Source organism: Marmota marmota, unplaced genomic scaffold (genome assembly GCF_001458135.2).
Source record: "Marmota marmota marmota unplaced genomic scaffold, marMar, whole genome shotgun sequence".
Classification (NCBI taxonomy): Eukaryota; Metazoa; Chordata; class Mammalia; order Rodentia; family Sciuridae; genus Marmota; species Marmota marmota.
This window is the reverse complement of record NW_026000082.1, coordinates 14,692,875-14,712,486: the sequence shown is the minus strand read 5'-3', so window position 1 is coordinate 14,712,486 and position 19,612 is coordinate 14,692,875. Positions and strand designations below refer to the sequence as shown.

The 19,612-nt window shown below is 33.3% G+C and overlaps 1 protein-coding gene across 1 annotated transcript in view; it reads right to left on the bottom strand.

Annotated features, from left to right (window-relative positions):
* Faf1 (Fas associated factor 1) overlaps window positions 1-19,612 on the bottom strand; it is a 375,874-nt gene that overhangs the window by 319,942 nt on the left and 36,320 nt on the right. Inside the window, exon 2 of the mRNA XM_015485020.2 lies at window positions 932-1,000. Within this exon, the coding sequence (XP_015340506.1) occupies window positions 932-1,000 (69 nt within the window). The remainder of the gene's footprint in view (window positions 1-931; window positions 1,001-19,612) is intronic.

The window sequence follows — 19,612 nt, the reverse complement described above, 5'->3', positions numbered from 1 at the left end:
AAAAAAAAAAAAAAAAGATTTGGGAGGATTTCAGATATAGGGATTTTGGATTAGGAATGCTTAGCCTGTGATATTTTCTTCTCTGTAAATTTTTTGTATCTTCTCACTTCATTACAATGAGCATTAGTACTTTTACAATCTGAAAATAATTTTTACATTCAGTAAAAAAGTAATAATGGTAGATCCACACTAAGCATATAGGTAATAACTACAAACTCTGTAAGTCCGTGTAATATACAAATATATATGTACTTATATATCTGTAAATATACATCTCAAGTTTTGATTTTTTGAAAATCAGTACTTCTTCAAAATTGTAATTTTAATTTTCTTCAGCCCTTCAAAGGCATAAAGGGACATTTGTGTCATCCTAAAGTAACCAGTACTGACTGCTCCAATTCAATTTATTTTTAGTTTGCGCTGCAGTTGGTGGTGTGATATACCTTCCCTTTTGAGTTCTGCCTGCCTCCAGAAAAAAAGACTAAACTAAACCACCTCTATAATAAACTGCCTGGGGTTCATAAGGAAACCACGCAGAAAGCCTCTTCTTTAATAATTTAGAGTGGAGTAATTATTAATGAGACCCCAAGAAGTAAAGGGAAAACATCAAATAGAGTTACTCAGACATTCAGGCAAGTCTGACTTTTCATTCCTTCCAGAAATCTCCACTAAAACACTACATGGGAAGATGAAACAAAATATACAATATGATAACAACTTTTAAAAAATCACAGTTATCTAAGAACTCAAACTAATTTAGTAATTTAATACTGAACTAAAAATGACTACATAGTAAAAATATGATAATTAGATTCTACATATTCAGATAAGTCATGGAGTATGGTATGCTGAACCATATACAAAGAATGGTAAAGACACGCAAAAATTCATAAAATTTGAATACAGGTCAGAAAATTTAAAAAGTACTTACCACTAAGTCCCAATTATTTTGTTCAAGCAATGTAATAGCTTCATCAATGTTTTCAATGCCAGTACATGCCTAAAATCAAGAAAATAAGCATTTTAGATATAATTTTAGAAATGGGGAAGTTAATTAGATTTTAAAAAGCAAATGGCATACATAATATGTAATTGAAGCTCAAGAAAATATATAAAGCCAAGAAACTAAATGGGTAATACTTCTGAAAACTGTATGCATACAGTTTGAAAATTGTAGATTGCAAAGTAAATTTAGATCATACTAAAATAAAAGAAAATTAAGATAATAACATATGCTTAAATATTGAGATTGAGCTCAGTAGAATCTCTAGATCTCTAATTGCTAGGAACAATTTTATGTAAATAACTGAACTCAAGCCAAAACACAATTAATATAAAACTTAACTCAAAACAAGTAACAGACCTAAACTATAACCTAAATCTATAAAACTTCTAAAACCTGTGCTGTCTGATTCAGCAGCCATCAGACACTTGTGACTTCTGAGTCCTTAAAAACTAGCTCAACTAAGATGTGCTGTAAGTACAAAATACACATAGGTAGGATTTAGTATATAAATCCTAAATGCACCAAGTGCAGTAGTGCATGCTAGTAATCTTAGCAATTTGTGAAGCTGAGGCAAGAGGATCCTAAGTTCAAGACAGCCTCCGCAACTGAGTTAGGCTCTAACTGTTAACATTAAAATTAATTTGAAGTACAACTTCTCTTTAATTTGTATCACATTTAGACCAAAGTGAAAAAAAAAATGTTTTGTTTAACAAGTTTAAGTCAGGGGCCATCTGTAGTTACCCTTCACAGTGTTCTTTATTTCTTTGTATAACTTCAAGTTTCTAAGTAGTGCCCTTTCATTTCCTCCAGTAGATTCCTTTTAGCATTTCTAATAGGGTAGATCTAATAATAGTCACAACCTCTCTAACCTTTAGTATCTGGGAATGTCAATTTCTCTTTCAATTTTTACAGACAGTGCTTTACTTCATGTTTTGTTGGTTTTTGTTTTGTTTTGTTTTCTCCAGCAAACTAAATATGTCATCTCCTTGTCTTTTGGACTGTACAGTTTTTGATGAGAAATTGACTATGAAATCTTATTAGTGATCATTTTTATAGCCACATGTCAATTCATGAGAAATGGCTTGGTAAATGATATTGTCATTGTGTAAACATTATAGTGTATACAGATCTAGAGATGGTATAGGCCAGACACTTGATGTAATCAAATGACACGACAATGTACCAGGGAATACTGTTTTGTAGTAAACTTTGCTTTTGACCAGTAGAAGGAATACATGCTAGTGATAAAAAGGATCTCATAGTGGATGCATAAACTAGTAATACTAGTCATTTATTATCATTATCAAGTATTATGTCCTGTACACAAATTGTGTCATACTTTTATACGACTGACAACATAGTAGGTTTGTTGACACCAACATCACACAAATGCTGTGGTGTTACTAGGCAACAGGCATTTTTCAGCTCTGTTGTAATTTCATGGTACCACCATTGTATGTGCATTCTCTTGTTTACCAGAGTAAACATGGTACACAACTATATAAAAATCACTACTTGCTGTTATCAAGATACTTTCTGGGAAGTGGAAATGTACTTCAGTGGCAAAGATGTGCTCAGTGTGTGTGAGGAGAAGGAGAAGAAGAAGAAGAAATAATTTCTTTTTGGCTCTTGATAGTTTGATTATAATGTGTCTTGATATAGATATCTTTGTGTTTATCTTTCTTGAAACCTATTGAACTTCACAAAGATGTAGAGTCTTAGCTTTTATCATATTTGGGAAGTTTTTGACCATTATTTATTCTTTTGTAAAAAGATTGTTTGTGGCACTGAGGATTTGAACCCAGAGATGCTTTACCACTGAGCTATCTCCCCAGCCCTTTGTCTTTTTTTATTTTAAGACAGGATCTTGGGGCTGGGGATGTGGCTCAAGCGGTAGCTCACTCGCCTGGCATGCATGCGGCCCGGGTTCGATCCTCAGCACCACATACAAACAAAGATATTGTGTCTGCCGAAAACTAAAAAAAAATAAAATAAAATATTAAAATTCATTCTCTCTCTCTCTCTCAAAAAAAAAAAAAAAAAAAAAAAAACACAGGATCTTATTCAGTTGCTTAGGGCCTCAACGTTGCTGAGGCCAGCCTAGAACTTGTAATCCTACTGCCTCAACCTCCCAAGCCTCTGGTATTAGAGGCATGCACCAATGCTGCTGATCAGCCATTATTTATTCTTTAAATATTCTTCCTGTCCCTTCTCTCTTTCCTCTGCATTATATTCTCATTATATTCCCACTGCATATATATTGTTATGCTTTTCTTGGCTAGTTATGTGCAGTACCATACTGCTGTGGTCCTGGGTAACAGCAGTGAGACACAGCCCTCAATTACACCATCACAAGGGTGAACAACTGATACTCAAAAATGTACTATGTTAAGGAGCTATGATGTTCAACAAGGTAGTTGTATTAAATGCATTTTCAACTTATAATACTTTCAATTATGAAAGGTTTAATGGTATATTAACACATCATCACTTCAAGAGCATCTGTACATAAATAAATACAAAAGTCAGTGTTATTGTACTTTTGGTTTTTAAGTCCATTTTTCTTTTTATATGACTTAACAGAAAAATACATAAACAAATATAAATCTGTAATAGTGACCATATAATGTACAAAGATGTAAGTGCTGACAAGAACATGAAGTGGAAATGATGGGTTTTAGAGGAGCAGAGGTTTTGTATACTACTGGATCTAAATTGATGCTAATTCAAAATACATTCATAATTAAAGAGATTTGTAATTTCAAGAGTGACCTATAATAACTTTTTAAATAGACACAAAAATGAAGTGAAGTAAAAAAAATATGAGTTATAAACACAAAAGAAAGCAATAATAAAAGAATTGAGGAAGAAAAGATGTTGACACATTTGTCCATGACACATTTTCAGAACAGCAAATGACAGAAATGCTTCCATACGTAATTGTTTTAAGTATAAACGAATTAAACTCTTCAAATAAAAGGTGAAGATGAATAGAATGAATAAAAAGACATAATCCAACTATATACTGCTTACAAGAGATGTGCTTCAGATCAAAGAGAGAAATAAGCTGAAAGGAAAAGGATGAAAAATGCTATTCCATGCAATTAGCTATCTAAAGAGAGCTTAGTGGCTACACTAACATAGATGAAACAGACTCTGGGTCAAAATAATTCAAACAAGAGGGGAAAAAAAGCATATTATATACTGGTAAAAAGGACAATGCATCAAGAAGATGTAAATATGATAAACATACATATCTAGTAGCAGAGCCCCCAAAATATATGAAGAAAAGAACTGAAAGAACTGAAAAGAGAAATAGTTCTACAATAATAGACATGACACTCTCAATAATGGACAGAATAACTAGAAAGAAGATCATTAAGAAAATAGGAGACTTGAAAAACACTATAAGCAACTAGACATTAACAGACATATACAGAACACTCAACTCCAAAAACAATAGGAATAAATATTTTTCATAAGTACACATGGAACATTCTCCGGCATAAAGGTTAGTTAGAACACAAATCAAATCTCAAGAAATCTTAAAAGACAAATCAAAAAGACTCAAATTATTAAAATGAGAATAAGAATATGAATAATAACCTTATAGAAATAAAAATATGAAAAAGAATACCATGAACAAGTACATGTCAACAAATTAGAAAACCTAGATAAAATTTAAAAATTCTTAGAAACAAACTACCAAAACTGCAGAAGAAAAAGGAAATTTGAAACTATCTACAAATAAAGGGACAACATCAGTAATCAAGACTTCCAACAAAGAAAAAACCAGGAATACATGGCCTCGTTTGTGGTGGTTCAACATATAATAACGATTATTACATTAACAGAATGAAAGGAGAAAAAAGACCATAATAGCTAAAAGCACACCGAAAAACATTATGCGATAAAAAATAAAGGCTTTCATTATAAAAATGTTAAACTACAAAGAAACTTCCTTAGCATGAAAGACATTTATTTAAAAAAACAGATCTAACACTATACTCAAATTATGAAAAATTAAATCCTTTGCCTTAAGATCAGGAATAAAATAAGGGTGGGTCCTTTTGCCACTTCTATTGTTTTGTTTTGTTTTTGTGGTGCTGGAGATTAAACCCAAGGCCATGTGCATGTGAGGCAAGCATTCTATCAACTGAGCTATATCCCCCCCAGCCCCTTTTGCCACTTCTATGCAACAGAATAATGAAACTTCCTGGAAAAGCAAGAAAGGTAAGAAAAAGAACACACTGAAGCTGAAATAGAATAAGCAAAACTATATAAAAATTCTTATGTACAGAAAATCTTTAAAAATTCTCACACATAAACACACACACACACACACACAAAACCAATAAATTCAGTGAAACTACAGGATAAAAGATAAATGCAGGAAACTCAATTTTATTTCTATAAAATATATTACCATAAACAATCCAAAAAATATTTTTTTTAAATTCCTTATGATACAATCCAGAAGAATAAAAACCTAAGAATAAATTTAACCAACAAGTAAGAGACTTTTACATTGAAAATTACAAAACATTACTATAAGAAATTTTAAAAGCTCAAAACAAGTGAAAAGACATCCTGTGTTCATAGAGTAAAAGATATTTAGAGATATTAAGATATTACAATATTAAGAAAACAACACTACCAAAAATGATCTTCAGATTCAATGCTACTCTTATTAAAGTCAAACAGCCTTTTCTGAATACATATAAAAGCTGATCCTCAAATTAAAACAGAACACAAGGAGTCCAGAGTACTGAAAACAATTAAAAAAAAAAGAAGAAGAAAAGAAAAAAGACCAGGGGCTGGGGTTGTAGTTCAGTGGCAGAGCACTTGCCTTGCACATGTGAGGTACTAGGTTCAATCCTTAGCACCACATAAAAATAAACAAACAAAATAATAAAGATAAAAAAGAAAACTTAAAAAAGAAAAAAACAGAAGACTTGCACTTTCTAGTTTTAAAATTCAGTATTGTGATCCCACAATATCAGCAAGAGACTGGTTGGTTCCAAGACCTCTGGCAGACACCAAACTCTGTGAATACTTAAATCGTTTATATAAAATGGTGTAGTATGTGCATATCACATACACACTTTCTTCTATATAGTTTAAATCACCACTAGATTACATAAAATACCTAATACAAAGTAATGCTATATAAATAGTTGGTACACTGTTTAAAGAATAATGACCAGAAGGGAAAAAAAAAAAAAAGTCTGCACATATTCAGTACAGATGAAATTTCCCCAAAATTTTTATTTTTCAAATTGCTGGTACATGAAATATGACTTATTTTTACATGTTGACTTTGTACAAAAATTTGTTAGTTTAAGTAGTTTTTCTATGGATTCCTAATATTTTCACTGCAGAGAATTGTCATATGCAAATAAAGATTAAGTCTAGATTTCCTCATGATTTCAGCTTTGACCTCATGTATTTTATTTGGGAAGATGTCACTTAATTTCCAAATGTTTAGGAATTTTCCAAATACCCTTTTGCAACTAATTTCTAATTTCATTTTGGTCACAGAACATTATCTATAGGATTTCAGTCCTTGGAAATTTATCAAGACTTCCTGTCATACACGAATCAATGATCTGTATTGTTAAATGTTTCAAATGCATGTAAAAATGTATTCTGCCTGTTGTCATGTAGAGCTGTCTTTAAATCTAGCTGTTGATAATCTGTTCAAATCTTCTATATCTTTAGTGATTGTTTGTTCCATTACTTACAGGAGACTGAACATATCTCCATTTATAATTATGGATTTATCTATTTCTGTATACAATTTTGCTTGATACATTGAGTGTACACAAATCAAGAACCGATTCTCTTTACAGTATGTTCATTTTAGCTTTGGCAATATTTCTTGTACTGAAGTTTACTTTAATACTAATACAGGCATGGCTTATCTTCTTCATTTATTTTGGATGGGGGTCTTGCTATGTTGGCCCTGCTGGCCTTGAACTTGTGAACTTCCTGCCTGAGCCTAATGTATAGCTAGAATTATAGGCCTGCACCACCACACTCAGCCTGTTAGCATACATTACTCATGATTTTTAGATGTATCTGTATCTATTCAGGGTGTTTCCTTCAGACAGTCTATAGCCAGGCATTCCTTTTATCCCAACAGATATCTTCCTTTTGAATACAGTATTTAAACCACCCATAATTAACATAGTAATTAATACAGTTCATCTTAAGTCTATCATTCCTACTTATTTTCTAACTATCCCATTTTCTGGTATCTTTCAGAAATTATTTCTTATTTTGCTTGTCTATAGTTATAATATATGGCACAGTGTTTGTGTATTTTTATAAATCTGGAACATTCTTCACTTTTATTTAATTATTATCTCTTCCACAGATTGTTTCTCCCCATTACAGAGCTCCAAAATAGGTACATTTCATTTTAGCCCCCAAATCACTTTTAACTTTTCCATATATATTGAAACAGTAGCTACTCTATCTGCTATCTCATTATCTTTAATCTATATAATCTTCTATTTTACCCATCTACTGAGTTTTTTCATTCAGGAATTTAATTAGATTCCTTTTGAAATCCAATCTTCAATTCTTCACTATTTTCTTAACTTGTGAATTCTACTCATTTTATATATTTTAAACATACACATTTTAAAGTCTCTCTGAGATTGTTGTCAGTTCTCAATGTTTTAGGTCTAGAGGTTATATACAGGGTTGTGTTTTTATTTTTCTTTGGGGGGAGGGATTTCTGGGAATCAAATCCAAGGCTACTACTGAGCTATACCCTCAGTCTCTAGATCTAAACTTTTGACATCTGCTATGATTGAGGCTTTTCTGTGGGATGTAATATCTGACACTGAGCTCATCTTCAGTAGGAGTTATTTTCATGTCTTAGACTGTAGAAGTGTCCTTAAAAAGTGTTCCTTTTAGATCTTTTGGACCTATACAGATGAGTAAGAAAACTGGGTCAAATAGTGGTTCCATTCCAAGTTTTCTGAAGAAATCTCCATAAAATTTTTCAGAGTGTTTGCAACAATATGCAGTCCCTCCAGCAATATATGAGTGAACCCTTTTCCACACATCCTCACCAACATTTAATGTAACTTGTATTCTTGATAACTGCCATTCTGACTGGAGTGAGATGGAATCCCAGGGTAGTTTTAATTTGCATTTCTCTAATTGCTAAAGATGTTGAGCATTTTTTCGTATATTTGTTGACCATTCATATTTCTTCTGTGAAGTGCCTGTTTGGTTCCTTTGCCCTTTTATTGACTGGGTTATTTGGGGTTTTTTTGTGTTTGTTTGTTTGTTTGTTGGTCTTTTTTTGGGGGGGGGGATTTTTTTTTTAAGTTATTTCTATATCCTAGAGATTAATGCTCTATCTGAGGTGCAGGTGGCAAAAATTTTCTCCCATTCTGTATGCTTCACCTTCACATGCTTGATTGTTTCCTTTGCTGTGAAGCAGCTTTTTAGGTTGATATCATCCTATTAATTTTTTATTTTATTTTTTATACTTTAGGAGTCTTGTTGAAGAAGTCAGTTCCTAAGCCAACATGATGAAGAGCTGGGCCTACATTTTCTTCTAGCAGACACAGGGTCTTTGGTCTAGTACCTGGGTTCTTGGTCCACTTTGAATTTCAGTTTTGTGCAGGGTAAGAGATACAGGTTAAATTTCATTCTTCTACATGATTTCATGGAGACTATCATGCTAAGTGAAATAAGCCAATCCCAGAAAATCAAAGGTAGAATGTTCTCTCTGATATGTGGATGCTAACACATAATCAGAGTGGGGGAGAGAAGAATAGAAGTTCACTGGATTAGACAAAGGGGAATGAAGGGAAGGGGGATGGGAATAGGAAAGACAGTAGAATAAATGAATCAGACATAACTTTCCTATGTTCATGTATAAATACATGACCAGTGAAACTCCACATCAAGTACAACCACAAGAATGGGATCCTATATAAGTAACTATGTGTGCATAATATGTCAAAATACACTTTACTGCCATGTATATCTAAAAATAACAAATAAAAAATAATCAAAACAATTTTTTTTAAAAAAGTGTTTTCTTTCATTTGCTTTGGACTTTAGGGATTTCACTGGTTCTGAACCAAATTTTATTAGTAAGAACTCAGTCTTAACGTTCTAAAGCTCTTTTTTTTTTTTTTTTTTTTTGAGAATTATGATGTCTTTACCCCATGACCCAAGATGAATGGTCACCTGGGAATACTTCTTTACTACTTCCCTGAATCTTATTCTTCAACTCCAAGCATGAAACCAGACCTCAGCTAGACAAAGGGGAATGAAGGGAAGGGAAGGGAAGGGGAAATGGGAATAGGAAAGACAGTAGAATGAATAGGATATAATTCCTATGTTCATATATGAATACATGACCAGTCAAACTCTCCATCATGTATAACTGCAAGAATGGGATCCTAATTAGAATAAGTTATACTCCATGAATGTATATGTCAAAATACACTCTACTGTTATGTATATCTAAAAGGAAAAAAAATTTAAATCCAACATAAGTCTACAAAGCAAAGGATCAGACCACAGATTCCTCACAAACAAGCAACCTCTCATTATTTGAGACACATTTACAGAAATACTAAAACCTGATATTAACAATTGTGATTCCTTTTTAGAACTGTCTTAAAGTTAGATCTTTCTCTCCATTCACTTTCAAACATATCAAAGAGGAAATTTTGTTTATGATATCACAGGCATATAAATAAGTGTACATAATTATGTAGGTCAATAAAAAGCATTTTTAATATAAGCTAGAATCTTTCCTAAACTTGCTTATGTTAAGAGATACTGTTCTGTGTCTACCATCAGTTTGTAATTTTTCTAGCCTCCTAGCAAATTGTTTCTACAAAACTTCTATAATTAGTGTATCCAAAGGAAAAAAAATCTAGAATTAGGCACTATGGTTCACTCCTAGAATCCCAAGCTATTTCAAAGGCTATGACACAACACTCATAAATTTGAGGTCAATCTAGGCAACAGCAAGACCCTATCCTAAAAAAAAAGAAAAAAATATAAGAAATTTACTTAGCATTTAATCACATTCCACTTTGAGATATGACAGAGAAAAGGTTAAAATATGATTAGATTTTAAGCCTTTAAGGTTTGAAGTCCCCCATATGTTGAACTATTCCAAAATGCTCTAAAAGCTAAGAGTTTTTGAACATCAGCCATTCAAAAGTTTTGGATTTTTTAACATTTTATGTTTCAGATTTTTGGATTATGATGCTTAATCAGTAAGGTCAATGCAAGTATTTAAATATCCAAAAAAAAAAAATTTTGAAAGCTCAAAACCTGAAACATTTCTGTTCCCAAGCAGTTCGTATAATTGATACTCAACCTGTACATGAAACATAATTCTTTCTTTATTCTTCTGAGTTATTGTCTCGAATAATTATTCTGCATTTAATTGCATCCTGACTTATAAATTATTTACCTCATTATGTTGTTTAACTCTTACTTATCTCTCTCTGATCCTTCCCAGATAACTAAAAAAGCAAGAGAAAGTACAAGGTGCTATACTTATATCCCCTCTATTACACTACCAGAGCAATGTTTAATCATCCTAGACTCCTCCTTATCTCTCATTTCTTAGATTCAAAAAGTTATCAATATATTCTTCTACCTTTTTCATATCTTCTTTTTCACTACTGTAGAAAGAAGCACATTTCTCTCAGATTTCTCTCTATCCTAATGCCTGTCTCCAATGAATTCTCACTCTCTTGGAACTCGATTAATTACCACAAGAACAGGTTTTATAAAGCAAGTCCACCCTTCATGCTTGCTCGGCATGAAGTGGGCATGCCCACTTGCCCTTTGGCTTTCCACCGCGAGTTAAAGCAGCATGAGTCCCTCACCAGACACCACCACCCAATCCTTGACGTCCCAGCCTCCAGAGCCATGAACCAATATTTATAAACTTCCAGTCTTAGGAAATTATAGCAACAGAAAATGGACCAAGATACCATCCATGGTTTATATCTAGAAGCAAAAGCCAGAGACATAAATAGGCAAATCAGAGAAAATTAACAAGAGAAAAGTGTTTGCAGACGACATGATCTTATATATAGAAAACCTCAAAATTCTACAAAAAAAAAAAACTAGAATTAATAAATTCAACAAAGTTCAAAACAAAGAAATCAACAAACAAAATTCAGTAGAATTGCAATATACCAAAGGCTAATTTTCTGAAGTAGAAATCAAAAAGGCAATCCATTTAATTTCACTACAAAAAAATTACTAGAAATAAATCTAAACTAAGAGGTAAAAGATCTCTTCAATGAAAATTTTGAAACATTGATAAAAGAAATTGAAGAGGACACCAAAAAAATAGACATCCTGTTATGTTCACAGACTGGAAGAAATAGTATTGTTAAAATGTCCATTCTACCCAATGCAATCCACAGATTCAACAAAATCCCTATCAAAATACCAATGACATTCCTCACAGAAGGGGAAAAAAAAAACTCAAATAGCCAAAGCCAAAAAGAACAAAGCAAGAAGGAATTACACAAAATGACTTCAAAATACACTACAAAGCTGTAATCAAAACAGCATAGTATTGGCATAAAACACACAGACCACTAGAATAGAAGAGAGAGCCTCTAAATAAGCCAACATACCAACAATCAATTGATTTCAACAAAATTACTAAGAACACAAACTGAAGAAAGGACAGTCTTTTAAAATTTAAAAAAAAAAGTACTCAGAAAATTGTATATCCACACACACAGAAGAAAGAAACTAGACTACTGTCCCTAACCAGTTACAAAAATCAACTCAAAAGGATTAGAAACTTAAGTGTAAGATTTGAGAATATGAAATTTCTAAAAGAAAACATAGAGGAAATATTTCAGGACACTAGAATGGGCAAGGATTTTTTGGAAAAGACCCCAAAGTAGACAAACGGGATTCAATTGCACTAAAAAGTTTGAAGAAAGGATTTTTTTTTTTTTTTGAGAGAGAGAGAGAGAGAGAGAGACACAGAGAAAGAGAAAGAGAGAGAATTTTTTTAATATTTATTTTTTAGTTTTCAGTGGACACAACATCTTCATTTTATTTTTATGTGGTGCTGAGGATGGAACCCAGAGCCCCGCGCATGCCAGGCGAGCACGTTACCACTTGAGCCACATCCCCAGCCTAAGAAAGGATTTTTAATAATTTCACCGTGGAGAAATAATAAATGTTTGAGGAGATAATGTTTAACCTGCTTTAAACAGTAAACATGTATAGAAAAAAATCACATTTGTATCAATTAATTTTTTTTAATTTTAAGGAAAGTGAAGAGAAATCAACCAATCCCAGGTTTTAATTTTTAATCAGACAAGTCCCAGACGACAATGAAAAAAAGTTTCTACCACATACATCATGTGATAAGTTGTCCTAAATATATAATCTTAAGAGAATCAAGGGGAAAAAAAGGAGGAGGAAAGAAAGAATAGTGGAAGATGATGTTTATACTTGGGTAAAGAGTAAAAAAAAAAATCCCAACTATTAAAAATATATATATTCTCATCAATAAGGTGTTCAAGGGTTCTGTTTCCAGGTAAGATGGAGTAGTTTGCAGAACACCAGCTCTCTAAGAACAAACAAAAATTTTGGAAAGAAATACTGCAATAATCTATCAGAAAGTTGTAAACTGCTTTTTCACAGGTCACAACAGGGTGGCTTAAGATTTTAAAAAGAGGAAAACCTAAAAGAACTAAGCTGATTTCTGCAAAGGACATTTTCAATTCTGAGAAAGTATCTGAAAAAACAACTTTTGCATACATAGAGATAACAAATATGAACCGAGATACTAGCTGAGATTTGGCAATTTGGGGGCCTCAAACATAATGTCAACTTTCTGCAAAGTAACATTTACTAAGGTCTAGGTATCAATAGGTCAAAAAGCTAAAAAGCTCAGTAAAAAGCCTCTGAAAAAACAGAACATATTTTCTAGCAATCTTATGAAATAAAAATTACCCTTCACATACCAGCCAGGATTAAACCTTAGACAACATACCAGGATCTAAGGTGAAGTAAAAAAGGTAAGTCACAGACTAGGAGAAAAATATTCATAATACTTGTATCTTAGTAACCTCAAAAGCATCAGCTAAAAAAAAAAAGAAACCAGACACAAAAGATTACATACTCTATTACCACTCATATGAAATCTAAAAACAGGAGACAAAATTCATGTACAGTGATAGAAATCAAAAAAGCATCAAGGAAATTTTTTGGAACAATGGAAACATTCTATACCCTTATTAGAGTAAAAATTAGAGGGACAGGTGCGATTATTAAAATTCATCAAATTGTGCATTTCTAATGAATAGGAATTTCACAGAAACTAAAATATTTTTAATTATAGTTCTCTCTGCTACCCGATTGCCACATTCTAAGCTGCTTTCCTTTGCCATACCCTTCCGCCAGAATGTTCTACCTCATTTTGAGCCCATAGCTATGAAATGATCCATCTATAGACTGAGACTTGAAACCATAGTTATCTTCGATGGACATATGTTCTACAAATGTCACCTTCTGCTGTCTTTTCACATTATTGGTAATTTTGTCACACAGAATCTTTAATACAGTGATGTCGATCAATATTTTTCCTTTGTGAGTTTGTGTTTTTCCTCTCTTGGCTAAGAGTTTCCTGCTCCAAAGTCATATAGATACTTGCTCCCCCACCCCTTAAAAATTTTTTAATTATGGGGCTGGGGATGTGGCTCAAGCAGTAGCGCGCTTGCCTGGCATGCGTGCGGCCCGGGTTCGATCCTCAGCACCACATACAAACAAAGATGTTGTGTCCGCCGATAACTAAAAAAATAAATACTAAAATTTAAAAAAAAAAAAAAAAAAAAAAAAATTTTTTAATTAAAAAGCAAAATAAATAAATGGACTTTACTCATTAAAAAAAAAACAGGCAGGAGACTGGGGTTGTGGCTCAGTAGTAAAGCACTTGCCTAGCATGTGTGATGCACTGGGTTCCATTCTCAGCACTACACACAAATAAATAAATAAAATATAGGTCCATCGACAACTTAAAAAAAACAGGCAGAATGATAGACTATGAAGTGGCAGGGATTTGATTCCCTTGATGATTGATTCTCTTTTATATTCTTTACCAAAATATTTTTACATGCCCAGAGCAGTTATTTGCCACTGCCCAGAAACTCCCAACAAAAACATTAACATAAATAATGCAAAAGTAAAATAAAGAAATTTTCAGATAAACAAAAGCTGAGAGAATTTCTCACCAACATATCTATATACAAGAAGATATAGTAAAAGTTTTCTCACGAAAGGGAAATGATACCAGAGGAAAACAATAATCTACCAAAAACAGTGCAAGAAATGGCAAATAAGTTTTTCTTTGTTTCCTTTAGTCTTTAAGACAACCCTTCAAAGTAAAAATAACAGCAAATAATTATGTTTACAACATAAAAATAAACTACAAGACAAGAATTAAATTAAGCCTGGAAGGGGGTAAATAAAGGTATACTCTTAAATAAAATTCTTACGATTATACATACTGTAGTATAATATAATTCAAGATAAACTGTGATAAGTAAACTGTGTATATTGTAAGCTCTAGAACAAGAAAAAAAAAAGCATAAGAGGTACAGCAAATGGGATCAGCTGTTCTTAGACTGTACTAAAATAAGCTGAAACTATATTTCTAGAAACTCCTTCCAAGAGGTTTCCAGTCAAGAATTGCCACTATTTGGGGGCCAGGATTGTAGCTCAGCGATAGAGCGCTCGCCTAGCACATGCAAGGCCCTGGGTTCGATCCTCAGCACCACATAAAAATAAATAAATAATAAATGTATTTTAAAAAAAAATAAAGAAAAGAATGGCCACTATAAAATATTGTGCAAAATTTGGAAGGGTGAAAAGGAACAGGCTAGCTACAATGCCAAGTACTACTGCAGCTCATATTCACTGTCACTGATCTGCTGGCTCACTTTACTGACAAGGGAGATGGGCACAGAATCCTCCAAATCCAGGGTAATTTTCCTCATAAATGTAAATGCAAATATTCTTAACAAAATACTGGCAAACCAAATCAATTAAGATATAAATAAAAATCATGATTAATATGGGTTTCTCTCTGCAATGCAAAGTTGGTTTAACATTCAGAAATCAATGTAACTCACCATATTAACAAAGGACAAAATCTGATCATCTCATTAGAAGATGAAAAAGCATTTGACATTATTTGACACAAAAATTCATGATAGAACTCTTAGCAAACTAAGAAGGCAACTTCCTCAACTTGTTAAAAATCCTATAGCTAACACTATACCTAAATACTGAAAGTCTAAATATTTTCTCCCCTAAGACTGGGAACAAGGCAAGGATGTTTGCTGTCTTCACTTCTCTTCAACACTGTACTAGCAAATTCAACGAAGAAAGAAAAAAGCAGCTTCTCACTCTGAAGATAGCCCACGCTCTCTCTTCCCCTTTGAGTGCATAATCCTTGCTTTCTTACTTAAAACTTTGCTTGGGGAAAAAATTTTTTTACAAAGTCATCAAGACTAGAAGGAAGCTGTTTTTTTATCACAAATAATTGTATATTTTTAAAAATCCTCTGCATTCTTTAAAGAAAAACTTCTAGAAATAATGAGTAAATTTACAAGACCACAGCCTATTTAACAAATACAAGATAAAAACCAGCTGTGTTCTCAAAAACAAAAAGAAATTACCACATGACTCAGCAATTTCACTTCTGGGTATATACTGAAAAAAATTAAAAGAGATTTAAACAAATTTTTAGACATCTAAATTTGTAGCAACATTATTTGACAATAGCCAAAAGAGAGAAACAACCCAAATGTCCATGGACAGATAAATGGATAAACAAAATGCAGTATATACATACTAAAAAATATTATTGAGCCTTAAAAGGTGGGAATCTGACACATGTAATAACATGGATGTACCTTTAAAATATTATAGAAAGTCAAATAAGGAAAATTCAAAACAAATATTGTATGATCCCAAAGTAACCAACTCCTAGAGTTGAAAGGGAAAAGAAAAGTCAATGTTTCATCATTATGGAATTTCTGCTTGAGAAGATGGAAAAGTTCTGGAGATGGATGGTGATGGTAGAGTACACAATATGAATATGCTTAATACAACTGAACTGTACACTTAAAGTGGTCAAAATGACAACTCTTTTTTTTTAAAGAACTTGACCTTTGCCAGCACAGTTCCCAGGGGGTTCCCAGAGGATCAGGAGGCTAAGATAGGAGGATCACAGGTTCAAAGTCAGCTTCAACAATGGTGAGGCGCTAAGCAATTCAGTGAGACCCTATCTCTAAATAAAATATTTTTTTTTTACTTGTAGTTGGACACAATACCTTTCTTTTTATTTATTTATTTTTATTTGGTGCTTAGGATTGAACCCAGGGCCTCACCTGTGCTGGGCAAGTGCTCTACCACTGAGCTACAACACCAGCCCTCAAAATGGCAACTATGCATATTTTATCATAATAAAAAAGCCTGCTAATTGTTGAGAATGTAGCTCAGTGATAGAGTGCTTTCCTAGCATGTGTAGGGCCCAGAGTACAATCCCTAGTATAACAAAAAATAAAAGGCTTGCTATTTGGTCTTGTGTATATATATTTTAAAAACTGGCAAAACAGTGCTAGGGCTGTAGTTCAGTGGCAGAGCACTTGCCTTGCATGTTTGAGGAACTGGATTCAATCCTCAACACCGTATAAAAATAAACAAATAAAAATAAAGATATTGTGTTCATCAACAACAAAAAAAAATTTTAAATAAACCAATAAAATAAAGGCATGCTGTCCACCTACAACTACAAAAAAAAATTTTTTAAAAGCTGGCAAAACATATAAATAATTTATATGTATTACATATAAATACATTTAAAACAGATAAAACATTATATGTCCAATATATTAGATATTAAATGTATTTATATATGTAATATGTTATAATAATTATATATTTTGAAGACCAGCAAAACTTACATATTATATGTTTTGTATATTATATATTATGTAATCTGTATATGATATGTAGATATTTTATATTATACATTTACATACTATATATTATGTTATATAACATATACTATATACATCAGAGTAATGGGTTACTCTGAAGGAGGGTTGGGGAATTGACAAGAACAGGAGGCTCCTGGAGTTTGTTTTTTGTTATATTGTTTCTTTGAATTAAACAACAGAAATTTATTTTCTGACAACTGTGAGACTAGAAATCAAAATTAAAGTGTCAACATTACTATATACAGTATATAATATACATAATATAAAACTGATATTAACTATGTACAATGTTTGTATGCATTTTATATATTATATAAATAAAGTTTTGCCAGTTTTGAAAATATTACATATAACAGATAAGTTTCGGTTTGAATATCTGCTATTAATTCTTTTGGGTATATGCCAGCCCCCACAGTTTATCTTTTGATAACACAAACTAGAAAAAAGATTCATTATAAGAGCTTACATTCTCCTTTCTATCCACAAGAGGGAGCAAACATTTAACATATCTTGGGAATTTCATTACACACTTGTTTTCACACAAGTTTTTTAGGAGACAATAACTAGAAATAATAATAATGAAACTACCAAAAAGTATTTACTAAGTATTACTAAGTACCTACCCTGTTGTACCCCAATATCAAAAGAGAGAGACAGAGAGAGAGAAAGTCAGCACCTTGCAGAAATCATCTAAACAGGCCACACACACTTTGGAGGGCGAACTGGCTCTGGAACAATTTACATAACAAAATTCTCTGTACTTCCCAGTGTATTCTCATGGTGCTTTAAAAGGGAGTCATCTTGAGAAGATGTCACCTGAGCTGAATGCTCTAGGAGTCAAAGACCCCTGCATTTTCCTTTTTCTGGGTCTTTATGATGATACTGCTGAACTGGCTTAGCAGGTGGCTGCCATGAGACTCAGTTTGGCCACAGGGGAGAGCCTCTAAGTCCATTGAGAATTCTATGGGACAAAAAACTGGACTGCAATGCCTAAGGGAACTGAGGTCACTTCCCCATTAAAACTATCAGTTCAAAAAGGCTGCTGCAGGAGTCTGGAAAAAGAAGCAATGACACAGGAGAAAAAAACTCAGGATATCAAGTCATGGGTGGGGAATTGTGCAGGAGCCATCTCCTCCTCCTCCTCCTCCTGCACAGACAGTTGCAACTCTATAACCTCTCCCCACACCTGGAATTCACATCAAAAGATACCAGAGTCTGACACATTGTATAATCAGAATCTGACCCGCAGGCCAAATAAATCCAGAATAAATCTGTCCCTGGGGAGCTTCTTTTGGTGTGCAGGGTAGCTGAGAGGTATTCCAAAAGGCTCAAGGGATAAACCAATCCCACTGTTCACCCTGGGAGCAAAACAAACACATGAAGAAGTTGGTGAATAAACCCTACCCTGAGCTCTCTCCAAGAGTGCACAGCCCAAAAAGACAGGGAAAGAAACTCAGTTCAACACAGCTAGCAATCATGTACTCTAGCCCACATAATCAACCACTGAAGGAAAGAGTAGATTTTTTTTTAATACTTTTTGTTTATTGCTGTTTGCTTGTATACATATTTTTATCTCTTTTTCTTCTCCATTTGATATTTAATCTTTTTCTTTTCTTCATTCCCATAGCAAAAGCAGAGAGAAACAACAGTATGGACACCACACCTACAAGGGACCTCAGCATAGGTCACTACTATATACTATCAGACCACAGAAGGAGTAACCACAGAGCATGCACTGCATATATTCTGCTGTTTATACCACAACTGCCTAAACTATAAAAGCATGAAAAAATGCTCACCATCTCTAGCAGTCAGAGAAATGCAAATCAAAACCACCCTAAGATACCATCTCACTCCAGTAACATTGGCAGCCATTATGAAGTCAAACAACAAGTGCTGGCGAGGATGTGGGGAAAAGGGTACACTTGTACATTGCTGGTGGGACTGCAAATTGGTGCGGCCAATTTGGAAAGCAGTATGGAGATTCCTGGGAAAGCTGGGAATGGAACCACCATTTGACCCAGCTATTGCCCTTCTCGGACTATTCCCTGAAGACCTTAAAAGAGCGTACTACAGGGATACTGCCACATCGATGTTCATAGCAGCACAATTCACAATAGCTAGACTGTGGAACCAACCCAGATGCCCTTCAATAGATGAATGGATAAAAAAAAAAAATGTGGCATTTATACACAATGGAGTATTACGCAGCACTAAAAAATGACAAAATCATGGAATTTGCAGGGAAATGGATGGCACTAGAGCAGATTGTGCTAAGTGAAGCTAGCCAATCCCTAAAAAACAAATGCCAAATGTCTTCTTTGATATAATGAGAGCAACTAAGAACAGAGCAGGGAGGAAGAGCAGGAGGAAAAGATTAACATTAAACAGGGACGAGAGGTGGGAGGGAAAGGGAGAGAGAAGGGAAACTGCATGGAAATGGAAGGAGACCCTCATTGTTATACAAAATTACATATAAGAGGATGTGAGGGGAAGGAAAAATAAACCAAGGGAGAGAAATGAATTACAGTAGATGGGGTAGAGAGAGAAGATGGGAGGG